The 17,349-nt window shown below is 38.6% G+C and overlaps 1 protein-coding gene across 4 annotated transcripts; it reads right to left on the minus strand.

The window, feature by feature from the left end:
• Positions 1-282: 282 nt before the first annotated feature.
• Positions 283-16,494, minus strand: plcd1b (phospholipase C, delta 1b). Of its 4 annotated transcripts, none has more exons than XM_046876409.1 (15): positions 16,322-16,494; positions 10,672-10,830; positions 9,226-9,454; positions 8,935-9,064; positions 8,615-8,843; positions 7,736-7,937; positions 7,189-7,333; positions 5,921-6,073; positions 4,278-4,430; positions 4,027-4,186; positions 3,810-3,929; positions 3,331-3,509; positions 3,040-3,172; positions 2,021-2,170; positions 283-785 (listed from the first exon to the last, which is right to left on the minus strand). In XM_046876409.1, the coding sequence occupies exons 2-15, from the start codon at positions 10,826-10,828 to the stop codon at positions 694-696; spliced, it is 2,232 nt and encodes a 743-aa protein (XP_046732365.1). In that variant the 5' UTR covers positions 10,829-10,830; positions 16,322-16,494; the 3' UTR covers positions 283-693. The 4 variants fall into 4 exon arrangements, with proteins under 4 accessions (XP_046732365.1, XP_046732364.1, XP_046732362.1 ...); XM_046876408.1 differs by having other exon boundaries at positions 16,295-16,493; XM_046876406.1 differs by lacking the exon at positions 16,322-16,494 and adding an exon at positions 11,630-11,820 and having other exon boundaries at positions 4,027-4,183.
• Positions 16,495-17,349: the final 855 nt, after the last annotated feature.

Raw genomic sequence — 17,349 nt, forward strand, 5'->3', positions numbered from 1 at the left:
CTTATCCAGATTGTGTTTAAGGCAACCGTTCCTACTTGATGCCAACGTTTTTCTCTGTAATGTTGAACAAATGGCTTCCTTCCCTCTCCTTGATCTTCCTACAGGAAACACCTGGCTACATGACTGAAACCAAATCAAGAAACTTCAGATCAGATGTTTTTATTTCGGAGCAGTTCGGCTCACGCTTCCCGCATGCCATCCCCTCGTTGGCGCAGGGTTTGTTTGCAGCTCGTCCATCCACCCTGGCACCATATGAAAGGAGTAAAGTCTTACAAACAGATGTTTTATTTAAATCAATAGCAGCTTGTAGTCTTGACTGCAGCTGGCTATTTTATTAGAGTTCATACATTCACATACACACACAGACAAAAAACAGGTAAAATCTTAAATAGTGGAATGTATTAAAAACCCAGGAGCACTCTAAACATCTAGAAGTAAAAAGATCTAGTTTATTAACCTGCCAGTGTATCGTACTACAGCTACATGTTTAACTGCTTCATGTCGATGCGGACGGACGTGTGGAGACTTTGCCTCAAAAGTATCTCGCTGGTTAAAGTATTAAAAACAGCACTTTTTAATCGGTTCCTTTTTTTTTTTCCTTCTGGTCTGGTCCAGCACCAAACTTGTTCAGCTTTCTCAGAGGTTCTCCCTCCCCTGGATGGAAATCAGTGGAATAAGAACAGGTCTTTAGGCCTAATCTGTTTCCACAGCCATGAGGTGAACAAAAAGTTGAGCTGAAGGGATAAGGTCTCCGTTATGGTTGTAGAGCGGCATGTGACGATATCCTGCAGAAGAAAAAAAGGTCAGAACGTGTTCACCCTCACGCAATTAAAAGTTAGAAAAGTTCGTTATGATCTCGGTGACATCAACTGACTTACAGCCGATTACTGCAGGTTTGTTCGCTTCTTTGTTACTGCTGTGATGGATTTTTTCCCGCCATTTTTAACAGAATTTTTATTGATCTTTTTAATAAAACCAAGAGAAAATATTTTCCCCCTTGGTTTTATGACCACACAGTGACTTAATTCCTGTTCCACCCCACAGAAACTTCCCACTTCAATGTTCATGTTCTCTTTATCCATTATAGTAAAAATTATTTTCTATTTTTTCACATTATACCACATATAAACAGTAGTTCCCTTACCAGCCCCTGGCAATCTCGAATAGATACATCCTGTCTGTCTGTCTGTATAAATACACCGACCAGTCATAACATTGAGTGGTTTAGTGACCAACACTGACTCTCTCTTCATTATGGCACCTGTTAGAGGGTGGAATACATCAGCCAGCAACATTTGTCTTTAAAGTTGATGTTAGAAGCAGGATAAAATAGCCGAGCGTAAGGACATGAAAGAGTTTGAAAATTGTGACGTCTAGACGACTGGGTCAGAGCAACTCTAAAACTGCAGCTCTTGTAGTCAGTATCCATCAAAAGTGCTCCAAGGAAGGAACATCGGTGAACCGGCGACAGGGTTACTTGCGGCCGAGGCTCATTGATGCACGTGAGGAGCGAAGGCTGGTCCATGTGGTCCGATCCAACAGACGAGCTCCTATAGCTCAAACTGCTAATGCTCGATGGGTCACGACTGTTTTAGCAGCAAAAGGGGACCAACACTATATTAGGCAGGTGCTCATAAAATGTTATGCTGATCGGTGTGTACGTTATATCATTTGTAAAATCTTCTGAATGTCAAAGTGCCAAACACTGGATACTCCTATAAATTAATAATTAACTAAAATTAATTATGCATCAACAATTATATATTATAATTATATATTCAAATGCATAGATTTTTTTTATTATATGAAATAATTGTATATAAATAAATGTATATTAATTAGGTTCAGATTATGTAGCGTGTCTGCAGTTCCACTGAATCATAGAAATGGTAAGATGCAAGTCAGTTCGAACGGCTCTACATGTCCAATTCATCAACTGTTTTCGGTCATCGCAACATAAATCTACTCCAGTAGAACATCTTAGAACCTGAAGGATGTTGTGTATGGTGTGATCACTGACCCATCTGCATGCTGTTGAAGGGGACGGTGCACTGGCCGATGAAGTCATTACTGGACACGACGTCGTAATCCTCCACAACGAAGCGCACCAGAGCGAGTTCAGGCACGTACAGATCAAACTGGAAATTCTCGTTCCACATGGGGTTGAAACCTTTGATGATAAAAAGAAAAAGGAAGTCTGTGAGATACTTCTTTATAATGACTTACTCCACAAAAAAAACATCCTGGTTTGTGCCAGAAATCCCTCGAGGCAGTAATTTCAAATGTCTTCAGTTCATAAATTACAGTGTCAATCAGGCACAGGAGATAAAAATGTATTAAAACATCGTTAGAGAGCATTAAATCAAGTTTCCAATAAAGCTGCCATCAGCATCAGGTCAGTTTACGACAATAAATAAATGGGTTACAAGCAAAAGTTTCTGATGACACTGCAAATCCAGGTTATATTGCTGAGTGAGACAAAAAGAGTCAAAACAAAACTAAACGCTTTAGGTTTCAATTCCCTAAAGATGTTGAATGTGATTTCGAATGGCGCTTGTTATAGAGGAGATTCATTAAACAAAAGAACCCAATGCTACAGAGTGTTGGGGGGAAAAACCAAAAACAACCCATCATACATGCACATAAAATTCAAATGAATAATATTAAATAAACCTTCTGGAAAAATAATAGATAAAATATTTTCAGCTTTGAATTTCAGATGTTGTGAGGTGAATTCTACAGGACATTCAAATTCTGCTTTTGCATATCAATTCAAATTTCTAATGGCACGATTCGGATTCTGTACACGCGGCTTGTGCACACAGAGGCCACGCCTCCTTCACCAACCCGAGAACCATCTCATTCACCTGTAACCATGAACCATCAACTGAATGAAACTAAAAATTGAAATTAAATATGACGCTTAAGGAAGATTCATACATTTTAAAGCATTAATAAAAAATTTGAAATTCCAAAAGAATTAAACTTAAACATTGAAGCGAAATTGAAATGTGCAAGTGTCTGAAATTGCGACAGTACCGTTGTTATTAACGTGCTGCGTCTCTTTTTTGGACGTGTCCTCGTGCACACCGTGGATCTCCACTCGCACCAGGGGATCGACGATGGAGAGAGACTTCTCCTTCACTTTGGGTAACTGGTGTGCTGAGATCACCTGATCGACCAGAAGGCGGAGAAGAAAAACTTGGTTGAGAAACAGGATTGATGACGTCGTACTGTGCATCGTTATAAAAGCATCAAGAGAAACCGAAGCAGTGTTTAAATAAGCAAACACTCAATCATTTTGTATGTATAGAATGAAAGAATGCGGACCATCACATGAAGTGCAATGTGTTTGAGCCACGGTCCTCTGATGAGCGTAATGGGGTCAAACTCGGACTCTTTATCTCGGAGGTAGGCCGGCTTCAGGATGTAGCCACTCTGTCCATTTTGGTTGAACAGGCCCTGGTTCAGATCCATCTCTGCACACGGAGTCTGGAAGTTGAGGGCCACTACAATTCAACAAATAAAAGAGAGGCGTGTCTGCTCAAGCATTTTATTTATCGCTTTAAAACCAGTAATAAAGACAAAGTCCAGCACAAACAAAAAAGCATTACGTTAACTTATTGTAAGGTAAGCGACAAGTGGACAGTGTTGTTGCCTGAAGTTGTTAAAATATTTTCATTTTACTAGATAACATTGACTATTTATAGTTGCTGTACCGTGAGGAGGTTGTTTCAAGGTTTTATAACATTACGTTTTTTCACAAAGAGATCGAATGCACCACCTTTGTAATTACACCTCAGTCTTACCGATTTGGCAGCCAGAGTTCCACAAAGGCACAGGGCTGAAGTTGGAGGAGTTCGTCCTAACAGCTCCTGAGGGGTAAACTCTACTCAGCTTGTCTACATTATAATGAATGTATTCATTTGCTGAGGAAGAAAAACAGCATCAGTTATGTGACAAAATACAGACATACAGATACATAAATGACAGCCTGAAATCATTTTTTTATTAATTTTTTTTTACCAGATTTCTCTGCAAAATTCAGAGCATCCCATTCTTTAAAAGAGGCCATCTCATAAAAAGCCTGGCGAGTCCTCGCAGACTCAAATCCTTGGAATTTGACGCTTTTGCAGTAGATAATAAGGTCTGAAAGCTCTTTAGCCAATTTCAGTGTCTTTGACTTCTAAGAGCAAAGAAATAAATAGAAACATTTAAAAAAAAGAACAAACATTGTATTTGTACATTCAATGGACTTTATATAGGAAGCAGCAAACCTTGTTCTCAGCGTGATCCACCTCCTCATCATCATCACCGGCGTCTTCTTCTTCAGTCACGGAATCTTCTTCTGCTGTAGCGGCCTGGTCCGTGTAGTAGTCCTCCAGTTTGTTCAGGCATTTACCTTTGATCAGAAATCGACCCTTCAGCTCCTGAGGAACAGCAAAAATCTCAAATGCTCAAATCTCATTTCAGAAGGGGTTCTTTTATTTTTTTTTCTATTGTAACAGCACATTCATGAGGATTTGTATGTCAAGCTGCCACAATCAAGGCCTAGTACTTAAATCAATAAACAAAAGAGAAAAACTTGTGGACCTGGTTTTCTATAAAGGAGGAAAGCCAGAAGGTCTTCAAAAAGATTTGCAATCAACATATCAAGAGGTTCATCATTTCAATGTTCTCTCCGTAAATTCTGTTCCTTGCATCCCAAACATTTCTGGTTTGCAAACCTAAATACAAGGTGTTTCGCTAATGAGAACATGGATCACGTTGTTTTGCCGTTTGCCAGAGTGTGAAATATTCCCATGGCGTTTATGAGCTGATCGGCAGCTAAGAAAGAGAGCCACGCCTTGAATCAGGCGAACAGAGCCAAACAACTCCTCGCTCATCACCTCTCCACGAGTCATCAAGGAAAGCGCTCAACCGACGCAGTGATCAAACGCGGCCTACCACAGCCGTGACGTAATTCTAGTTTTCAAACTGTAGGTGTGGACAGAGCATTCCTCACATACTGGTGTGTTATCTGGAATGAAAACACACTTCTGTTCCAATAGAATGTAAAGCCTTTGCTTCACTCGCCAGAACTTTATACACATTACTCATTTCTGCTGTCAGCTATTCTTAGTTCCTGTTATAAACAGAGATGGTTCTCCTTTGAAACTCGTGAAAGAGAGCATGCTAATTGAGTAGCCGCCAATCAAACCGATCATTCAACTTAATGATCAATTAATTTACAGGCACTGGTTAAAAAAAAAAAAAAACTATACCATTGCCTTTTTTGGGATAGGTGAAATTCACACTATTTTAAGCAATTCAGAAGTGTTACACTTTAGTTCCATCTTAATTGAAATACTTTTTAGCAGCACTGTGGTTTCATCTGCATAGCTCCAGTTTTAACCCGGTGCTCTGTGAAGAGTTTGGGATGGTCTGTGGTTTCTCTGGTTTTCTTTCCACCTCCCAGAAATAGGTGAGAAGGTGGATTGGTGACTAAATAGCACCTAGATGTGAATGTGTGTGTGGCCTGGGATAAGCTCTAGATTCATCACTACCCTGAACAGGATCATGCATTCACATAGAATTACTCTACTGTTATTAAAATAACATGTATATTTAAGAAGTATAATTAACTTGCTCTGCTGTATTGCTATTTTGTGCATGGGTCAAGGTTTATAAAGTAGTATAATTAAGCATAAATAATAGTCTGATAAAAGGTTTTAATAGGGGAAAGATTTTGAGAAATAAATCTACATAATTTACGATATCCCAACACTAATAAAAGTAACAATCGATCTATAAACAGAAATAAGTCTATAAATATACGTGAACACCGGTCTGAACTATTCTACCTTCTGACTGACCGCCTTGTGTGCAAGTGCGAGTGTCTGAAAGGGTGAAATTCCTCATGCGCTGAACAGATACCCACCTCTGGAGAAGGCAAGGCTGTGGGCATGTTTTCTCCCAGGGGTTTGCTGATCAGAGCACTACCCAGGATGGAGTTTATGTGCTTGGCCATCAATTTCTGTTGGTCTACGCTGCAGTGGTTCTCCAGAGACAGAATCACTGGGTATTCAGACGTCTGGAGGAGAAACGAGACGTAGGAAGTTTGATAGAATGTTTGCTAGATCACAATGTGCAACTGAAAACACCGCACATTGTAATAAACACTAAGAAGATTTCCAAACATGCTCGCACAGATTCAAATCAACTGAAAAAGCAAATCACTATGATAACAGATGAAGGGAAGACAACGCATCAATGAAAAACCACACAGGAATGAATGCAAACAAAAGCAAATTCGACGGAATCAGATTTAAAAAAAAAAAAAACTCAAACCCTCCTAGAGTTTCACGCATGCAACAACACACCAGAAAGTCATTCAGCATCCAGGTGGAGCCATGTTTGAAACTCCTTCAGTGCTGTAAAATTTGCAGGGTCAGAGTGTGTCGGTAAAATAATAACTGGATTCTAAAGTTTCTTCCAAAAAAAGTACAGTGACATCAGGAGTTTGGAATCACATGTTTAGGAACAAAGTGTTGGTAAACTAGCGGTCTTGTTATTGACCGAATACATCGATCAGGCATAACATCAAGACATTATGAGTGGTGAAGTGAAGAACACTGATGATCTCTTTATCATGGCACCTGTTAGTGGCTGGATATAGTTAATAGGCAGCGAGTGAACATTTTTCCTCAAAGTTGAAAAATGGGTGAGTGTAAGGATTTGATTGAGTTTGACAAATTGTGACGTCTAGACGAATGGGTCAGAGCATCTCCAAAACTGCAGCTCTTGTGGGATGTTCCTGGTCTGCAGTGGTCAGTATCTATCAAAAGTGCTCCAAGAAAGGAACAGTGGTGAACCGGCAAAAGGGTCACGTGCGGCTGAGGATCATTGATGAACGTGTGGAGCGAAGGCTGGTCTGTGTGGTTCTGATCCAACAGACTCCTGAAGTTAATGCTCGATGGGTCAGAAATGTTTTGGCAGCAAAAGCGTCCCAGAAATAATTATCAGAGTTGCACCGATCGTTCTTTAAACTTAAACACTGAAACTGACAAATGTACAGTAATCGACTGAGCAAGCTACGCTAGTTACTTCGACATTAGCTTGTTTCCACTGCCATTAAGGCCAAACGTTGTCAAAAATGACACGAGTGGCATATTAAAGGAAAATTTATTTAGCAATTCTTGCAGTTACCTTAAAGGCGTAGTCCTTAATGGCTTGGATGACATCCTTAAAAAGAATCTTGGAGGTTAACGTGTATCCGTGGTAGATAACCGGCTCCCCTTCTGATCCGTCCCAGACGTCCAGCTCCACACAGCGGCAGCCCTTCATTAGCGCTCTGTCAGGAGGTTATAAGGTGCTTAGTCACGTGCAATATGAATAGGACAGACCACTAAAGTTGTTTCCCCCACCCCAGAGTTTGGTTTCCTGAGGTTTTTTTTTCCCCCTGCACAAAACTGTATGCTTTGTGATGATAAATGAAAAGTGTGTGTAACTCGGGGTTGTGATCATACCAAATTATTACAGATTACATTTTTAACTGAACAGTCAGTTTATAAATAAAAGTCATGTGCATTATTATAGCCTGGAATGGGCATTTGGTGTGTACTTGCATAAAATAGCATTGTTTACTGCTATGGCGTGATCGATTTAAGTTCATATCCCACCTCTAGAACTTGATGGCCAGGGAACAAAAGAAAACATGGCTACTAATGCGTGTGTAAAACAGAGTCCCACGTACCGTATGTAGCCCTCAGTGCTGCTCGGGCCTTTGAGCTGATCTTTTAGAAGGTACGTGTTGTGAGAAGAGGAGATGAAATAATGGGATAACGGCTGGTTCATGTCCTGGTATACACTCTTATGAGTCGGGTTCATGATCAGCGCTTTGGGCTGGTGTAGGAACATCAGAAATCCATCTTTGGTCATCAGCTGCTTTGCTTTAGCTGTCAAGGTGGAGGCAAGACAAACAAATGTATGCAAAGGTGCAAAAGCACATGTCGGGTAAAAGCAAATGTTTGTTAGAGGTGTGCCATTTGAACGGAGATGTTTTTTTTTTTGTTAGGCATGATTTTAAAACTGGATTTCACTCGATGAGCTAATTAATTAGATGAATAATAAAAACAAACTCCTCATTAGGTCAGTTTTTTTCCCCTCCCCCCCTCCACAAAAACACCAAATTGCTAAATTACATTGTGTTAACATTTTAACTTCATGTTTCTACTGTTGCAGCCATCCGTTTTAATTCTTTTCTCAGGAAAAGAACACATCACCGGACACACCTACTGCCTTGCAGATCATGATGCAAAACATGGAAAACATTTGAACTTTAGACAACCTTGTTTAGACTTCTCTTTTCTGTGCTGCTGCACTCGGGTTTCATTCAAGAAGTTGTTTTTGAACAACAATTCTGGAAATACACCACTGCACTCACACTGTAGAAGTCAAACACTAATGCATTACTGGCGATCAATGAACGAGAAAGTCTACAATTTCAGTTTAAATTGCCTGTGTTACTGGTTCATATAGAAATGACATGTTTATGATAAGTAACTGGTATTTATAAAACGCTACATCTGAATTGATGGTACGGTTGGTGTTTGATAGAAAGCGGTGCCTTTACCCGTTTCATCCACTTCACATTTCTCGATGAGCTGTGCAGCATCATTAAGGTCGACCTTCTCCATTTGCTCATTTACCAGGAAGTCCAGCAGGTTGGCAGCACTCATGAGGCCGTCGGTTTTTGCGTACGCTTTGTAGATCACATCAATCTCTTCCCTGTCAGTCAGGATTTCATAGAGAAGCTTTATTTCTTTTCCCTCCAGTAATCCGGTTTTGGATTGATCACATTTCTGCATGTGGAGAAAAACAAGAATCTTCAATAACAATCAGCTTTGTGACTTAAGGTCATTTATTTTTTTTATTAGATCTTTTTTAAATAACCTCAAACAGCATCTTGACGTATTCGTTATCCACTTCTACATTGATGTCCTGCAGGAAGACCTTCACCTCTTCTGGGCTCATCTTCGTGTCACAGTTTATGTCAGCTTTACGCAAACAGTTGAAGATCCAGCTGATGTGCTGATTTAAGGGTAAACACACTGCAAAAATATCACCATGAAGCTATACGAGGAATATATTAAATAACATCAAGTTTCTTAAGAAATTTCAGTAAGAACCCTCAAAATGACTCATCAATGGTAAGCTACATTATTACAAAAATGCTTAGGATACTGTTCAGTTCTCTGTTGTTGGCTCAGATTGCTCATGTTGGAGATGATCTTCTCCAGGCCTGACACCCAGTGCTTGGCCTCCTCCTCGCTGTTGGCAATCAGATCTAGGTTTTTGTGGTGGCTCTTGAACAGGATGGAGAATGCCCGTGATTCCATCGTGTCCTCAGTGTACTTCCTGAGACCCTCTGTGTGCCGGCCAGAGCGAACACTCTCGACATCCTCAATGGAAACTGCGAGGAGAAGAATGGTCCAGTTATGGCTCCGAAGTATGTGAATAAATTAAGGAATGGAACATTTGAGAACATGACGGCACAAGAAGGTGCAATTGAGCAATAACTTACTACGCATAATTGATTTTTGTTGGGTTTTTTTTAAATCACGAATTATTCTGAATTGATAAATTCTCTTGTACAAATTTTAAATGAAAAGTATAACACCATGGTTTTAATCAGACCCCTTTAATGTGAAAAGTCTACAAAATAAGTTCGTTCTAGTTACTATTATAAAATGGCCATTCAATCAACAGGTTTGTTTAGAGGAAAACAAACAAAACAACCTCCACCATCGTCCTGAAGCCTTTTTCAGAGCAGAAACAGGTCGGGGTTTTTTTTAATATTAAATTTATGCACAACATCCACCAAAAAATTCAGTCGTTACTGAACTGTTACTATAATAAAAATGTTTTATTGGAATTAGCACATCTATAAATCCAATAAGCATCATCTTATTTGTGGTACAACAAGATCATAATAGCAGTCAGACACCAAGTGTTAACGGTATCACAGACGTCTGAGAAATAAAACATCGCTATGGCATCTATCAAGGAGATAAACTTGCTTCACAACCAGCTTTTAAACAAGAGACGAGTTTACAAAAAGTAATACTGATTATAGTGTTATTCTAAAAGGCCAAGCATTTAATTTTCTTTTACTTGTAATATGTTAGTAACAATTATGAATCCTTTGGAATAGTCAGGGAGGTTAATAGGAATGTATAGTTTCATATAAATGACGTATTATACGTTACTCAGCCAAACCTTGGCTTTAGTGATATAGGAGAGATACAAATGAGACCTATTGTACATTAATAAAACCAAAAAGGCCTATTGTGTTGTATTGAATGGCACAAAAGCAGGAGCAAGAAGGCATGTGTTCTGTGGCTTTAATTAAAAAAAAAAAAAAAAAAAAGGAGTGCCCTCAACTTATGTCAGTACCAGTGAAGCAGCAATGACCTCTGTACCATCAGTCTCAAATTAGGACATGCCTCTACAGAAGGTAGATTTCACTGATAAATCTGTAGTGTAAAAATGCCAACAGTTCATTAAAAACCTCACTGTTCCATTCACTTCTAAAGGTTTCATTTGGCTCCAGCTGGACTTATCTAAACACGCCGATGTTATTTCAACGCTGGCTATTGTGCTGTGTATTTGTGTGTAGGATGGACTCACAGGTGTGCTTCGGACGTAGAGTTTTTCTGGACTCGTGCCACACGGTCTTGCAGTCCTCCTGCAGCTTGTAGAATCGCACCTTTCTCCACGATGCTGAGCGAACCTTCACGAGATCTGCGCCGTTCAGGAGAAAATTCAAATCTGTATCTCCGTCCATACCTGCAGTAAAAAAAAAACAAAAAAAAACACAGGAACACGTTTAAGCCACGGCTGCACAACACGCACAAAATCAACGCACACTTAATTACAATGCAATTGCATGAAAATCTTGCATTATTTTTATTAGACCTTCCATTAAAAAAAAAATAAATAAAATAAAAATTCATACAAAGCACTGATTTTATTGATTCACACCGATTTGTTTGGTCTGGAGAAAAACAAAACAAAAAAATAATCACAGCACCAAACATCTGGATTGATTTGCATATTACTACCGTCTCGATACAATCATCCATGTTATCGTGATCATGATTACATGATATTGTGCAGCCCTTGTTTTTCCCTCCTCAAGACAGATCACAAAAGAAAACCAGGAAGTAAAACTTATTGCCTTCTGAAATGAAAAGCACAATAGGTTTCATTTTCTTAAGCCCACCAGGACTCCTTCATTGGAACACAAACACATTGGACACGTAGGGACTTGTACTGAAAGCTCTTTGATGCAGCAGACTGCGTGTTTGCGTGAAATAATCCCGTCTTTATGTTCTTGCATAAAAGTAAGCGAGCAAAAATGGTTACGGAAATTAACTCCAGATGGATAAGGAGCGAAGAACATTTGCAACATTTCTCTCGCAGCTGCTGGAGCAAAACATCAACATACAGAAGATACTATGAAGCCTTAAAAAAGGCGACCTGTTACAAAAACACAGCGGCTTTAAAGAGTAAACACGCACACCGCGTCTTTATATAATACACAGCATCCCGACTTGCGTGTGAAGAGGAATGGAGCAGGTCCTACCCAAGAGCTTCAGGTTCACGCTGGTTATTTTCTTTCTTTGCTCATCATGAAGTAATTCCTGCGACTTGCTTCTTTCTGACTGCTTCCGTACGCACTGCATGTCGGCCCTCTTTTCCCCCCTGGACAGTACCCCAGTGAATAAAGACACAGCCAGGGGAAGTGTTCAGCTCACATCTCACTCCTGGGGCGTGGACCATGCAAAGTTCACTCCTAGAATTACAAAGCAACCTGGAAGGATCGAGTCGCTTAAAGAGAGCGCCGATTAATACCTCGATCACCAAATCACCTGCTGCACTAGTAAGAGCACCAGGTAGGGTGCTGGAGCTTAGTCTGATACCCCTAGATAGTGTGCTAATGTAGGGGATAGAGACATTCAGGATCAGAGAAATGCGAAAGAGATGCGCTCTTTACTTTCCAGGAATAATGTATTCATATAATGGATTAACTCCACATTAAAGCCTGCACGAACATACACACACATTATATGTATGTATGTATGTATGTGCATCTAAATCACACATTAATCTTAACAGGGATTCTTTGAGATTAATTGCTGGCAACTCAATCCCATAAATTAAGCCAAAATTCGTATAATGTTTGAAAAGAAAGAATCTAGAAACATAAGTGACAACAGGGGCGATTCTAAGATTTTATTAATTTTTTTTTTAATGGGGTGGTTTTAGGGGGGGACCAAGAACCAGTCAGGGTGGGCCCATGGCCCAATGGGTGCAGTCAGCGTTTACATTCATCCCAAAAGTTAAGGTCAGAGCTCTAGATATCAGGTGATTTTCCACTTTAACCCATGTAAAGCATATCTTCATGGAGCTGATTTTGTGCACAGGGGAACGGTTTTGCTGGTTTGGGTCGCCTAGTTAAAGTGAAATTGAAATGTAATGATACCACATACAAAGACACTGAGAACCACAGATGACTGGAAAAGATGTCCCAATACTTTTGTCCATACAGTGCACATTAGGCACAATAGCGTCATCTATTGGTGATACTGTGTAGAACAATGTAGCGCTCTACTATACAGTACAAAAAGATGTAAACATAGAATCCTGATGTAATGTGCATGTATTGTATATCCAATATATTCATACAGTATATTAGAGTTTGTGTTGTACTCATCCAAACTTTTGTCCTGGACCAAAACCATTTAGTACATCTTAAATAATACTTGGGTCTATAAACAACTAATTTACATTACACTGTGACATGCTTTACAGCCGAACATCTGGCAAAATTTCTTAATTTTACAAAAGGAAATAAAATATGGAAACCAGTGTTTACAAAAGCAGTTAAATTGTCCACATTTATTTAAACAAATTTAATTCCATTACACACTTTTTTTTTTATTTAATAAAAGAGTGCATCTATTTTTGGCAATAAATAAAAAAAAGGCAGTTTTTTGCATCACTCAAACAATAAACTAAAGATTCCTTGTTTAAAAGGTCATATAAAGAATAATAAAACAAAAGGAATGAATATTTAGATTTTCTCTGCACATCAATTCTCAAATGGTGCAAAGGAGTTCAAATTTAAAATACACCGAGGAAAGAAAAAAAATTAAGATAAATAAAAATGCATGCCAGACACTTATTTAAGTCGGTCCTATTCCTGGAAGTTAGCTATATCCTATTCTACTAAAAAAAGGAACAGATGTTTACTTTGCAGCAATGCTTTCATCAGTCCAACATGCATTTAGGATGTCACACATCCCTGAAAGTCATTAAGCAATGTGTGGTTTTGAGGTCTAGATGTTGCAAAGACAAATCAGATTATATGCATTTAGGCCCGGGTGAGGCAACACGTCACATCAGCATTCACCCCTTTCATTATGAACACTTACTCTTGATGAAGCTTGTGTTCTCACCTGAGGTGGGAAACACTTAAGCAATTGAACATTACGTACACTATTCTAAAATGAGCATTACTGAAATTGAACACATTTACCTAATTACATCCTCCACCCAAAAAAACCCAACCTGTGTAGCACTTTTGCAGTTATTAATTCGGCTGCAAACCATGTAGTGTTGGTTAGCAATCATACAGAGACTGAACAATGTTTCAAGCAAAATGGCATAGTTGCTCGGATATGTTATAAAAGTTAGTTTTAATAGGAAAACCTGACCATGCAATCGTTTTAAATAGTGGAACTTTAACATTTTTCACCCCTGGGCAATAATAAATGTTCAGATACATGGCAAGTTTCATTGCATAACAGACCCAACTATTCACATAAACCCTGGACAAAGTGTAAGGTCAAGTGGCACACTTAACAGGATTTGAACCTACATCCATCTAGACACGGGTACAGAATCTAAGCTACATTTGCTTGTACATTAAAGTGCATCTCCTCGGTAGTAATGCACACAGAATTTTACATTATACTGCTCTTAAGCGGGACTCAAAGACCTGCATTCTGCAGAATTACCTTAAGCCTAGGAGTTTTTTTTACATTGAGATGAACCCTAAATGATTCAGTTTGATTAAACAAGGTGGAGACCCCAACAGTGTCTTTTTTGCCTACAGTGTGTACCAATATAGGGAGTAGACAAAGACAAAGTTTCCAAATACTAAATGATTCGGGTCAGCGTTAATTTTTAAGACACCACACATTCCTGACAGCAATTTCAGGAAATCTGTGGTTGAGGTCGGACTTATTCGTTGACAAATGTACATAATCCATCACTCTGTGTGCATTTCTTCACACTTTATTAAAAAGGATTTGTCTCATATTGTGGTGACAAACACACCCAACATGAAGTCAGTCCTAATGAGTCACAGTCCAGCATGCAATTTGGACACTGTACATTCCAGACTATAATTTAGGAATTAATGTAGCTTGAGGAATGAACAAGGCTGTTCAGTTTCTTCTTGTTTGCACACCAAGTTAGTGGCAAGAAGAAGTAACCGTAAGAGAGTCCAAATATAGATATACAGGCATGTTTAATATATACATGCTCTTTTTATACGAAACTGTTTGTTTTTGCTTAAAAGTGCGCTGCTCTTTAGCTAAACTTAACTGGTAATATCTGTATACACTGCAAAATAAGAGTTCCCAGAATCGTAGACTTTTATTAGACATCAGTGATGACAAATGTGAGACAAGTGTATGAAAGCTGGCAAAATAAAAATTAAAAATTAAATGCTCAGACACATTCTTGAGCACAGTTGTGTGGTTTAAAAAGTACTGAGACCTTTAAGCCAGACAAGGTCAAATGAGCAATAGCCTGAGGTGTGCAGCAGTGGTTTGGATTTCTCGAACATCTAATATTTACAGTAAAACCAGTTATTACAGCACTGCGGTATATTTAACCTTCTTGAAACCATTTCTTAATAACCTTCTGACAAATAAGTGTTTATGAACAAACACACACTACTCCACAAGCTGCTTATTATTAAACACCCAAAGCCCTATTCCTATCCAGACCAAGAGCTCAACATAACCAAGAGCAGGTTTGTTAGCTTGTAATTATCTGTTGCCCCCCCCAAAAAAAAGGCGTCATGAAGGTGTGATGCGAGACTCTGTTCTGGGTAACCGGACCAGAAAGGTGGATTAGGGGCTCAAAATATTTAGTACTGAACTTGAATGCAATGAGAAAGGGATCAGACTCTGAATTGACTCAAATGAACAGGCGATTAAACCTGTAATGTAAAAAGAGAAGTGCTCTCTCAAAATCATCCATAGATACCACCAGTATGGCCATCCATGAGAGTAAAAAGTACTGCTTTATGGTAAATATAGATGCCATTCACACTCACACCCATCAATTTCAGCCACAATAGTTAAACATGTTAATGGTGTAAAGTGATTAGGAGTAGCCTGTCAGACGGAGTCTTTTTTTTATATTTATACAGGCGCAAATAAAACATGTGAATGCCCTCTCTGGTCTTTTCTTTTAACAAAGAACTGGACAGTCAGACAGATTTCCACATTAATGAACCCTAAACAGATTATTACATTCCCTCAATAACTGGGGTTTGATTTAGGCAGCAAAAATAACGTTACACAATCAGTACTTGGGCTCGTGCACATCATTGCAGAAGGGCTAATGGCATTTTTTACCAATAGCAAACAAGCCGATATATATTTTACTTATTTGTGAAACATGTTACCAAGACTATGGAAGGTGATGACATGCGAATAAGAGGGTCTACAAAGAGCATATTGGTGATTTTTTTTGCAAACAGTTCTCCCTGCTCAGATCAGTTTAAACGGGATCACACAATCTGATGTGAGGCAGAACTTTCAGATTCTGTAGTTCATTGTGACAAGCCAAATAGTCACAGATCAGGTAATTACTTTCTTTAGAAAAACTTCAATTTTGTGCAAATATTTTCACATTGCTTTTTTTTGTATTGGACTATAACCCTCTCCTGACTCACAGCTCTCAGAAGACCACGGTGCTTCATCTGCAAACATCACGTCCACCCCTTACTTTATCCAAAACACTCTGTATTGGGTCACATTTAATTACCTACAAGCATCAAACATGGTACTAATACCATATAAAGTTATTAAACTCCTGCAAATTATTAAACAATTTAACCCGAATTAAAATAAAACTGTATAAGCTGCAACTTTATGATCAAAACTGAACACTGAAGATGTTTAAAAAATAATTAGACATTAAATAAAAACAAACTTTAATAAAGTACCTGGCTGGTTTGCTGCGTCTCAGTTACCTCAGAGTCGCTCCTGTGTGAATCTCCGAAAAATATTCAAAGAACTAGAAAGCAGGTTTCCTCCAACTTCCGCTCACTGAACTCCACCTCATCCACAAAGCCGTGTTTAAACGGGATAAAACCCCGCGCCTCTGCGGTCAGCGCTCCGGGGTCCAGGCTGCACCTGCGCGCCAGGTGAGGAGGATAATGAAGGTGAGTTAATGAGCGCATCTGTCAGCTTCAGAACGGAAGTGAAACGGAGCACGCGCGGATGACAACACGGGCTCATTTACATATTCATCAGGCTCATTTGCATATCACATTACATAAACAGATATTTCATAAACCAGATACATTTTTGAGGTTTTTTTTTATCTGCCTCCATGTTTACCTGCCTTCATTACATTTTACTTTATATCTTCTTTAACACCTTTAAATTGTATATTATTTATGTTCTTATTTTTATTTTGACCTTGATAATGCTTTGATCTTTTACTCTGAGCAACCAAACAATTTCCTTATAGGATTAATAAGGTTTTCTGATTCTGATTAAAACACTAATATTACATTAATATAAACGACAAGATATTATTTAATATGCGTGACATTAATGCAAACAACAAAAATGATCATATTGCAACCCTGACCTTTTGGAGGAAATATTATCATTTGCACTTCTTCACTTTTACATACCCTGCACTAATTATACAATCGATGTCTTTATCTTTATTTATTACTTGAATGTTTTATTTTCTGAGATTTATATTATAAAATATAACATGTACTATACATTTAAAGAACTATATTTTAAGCATACAACACATGCAGGGGTAATAATTACTCATGATTTTTTTGTTTTGTTTTAATTCGATTCAATTCAGTTTAATTTGTAGATTTTAACAATGGGAATTATTCCAAATCAGCTTTACAGATATAATGAGGTTGTAAAATATAAATGTTAAATGTTGGTGCCTATAAGTTTATCTCTGATGATCCAGTGGTAACAAGGAAAACTCTCTGAGATGGTAAGAGAAAGAAACCTTGAGAAC

This window comes from Silurus meridionalis, chromosome 20 (genome assembly GCF_014805685.1).
Source record: "Silurus meridionalis isolate SWU-2019-XX chromosome 20, ASM1480568v1, whole genome shotgun sequence".
NCBI lineage: Eukaryota > Metazoa > Chordata > Actinopteri > Siluriformes > Siluridae > Silurus > Silurus meridionalis.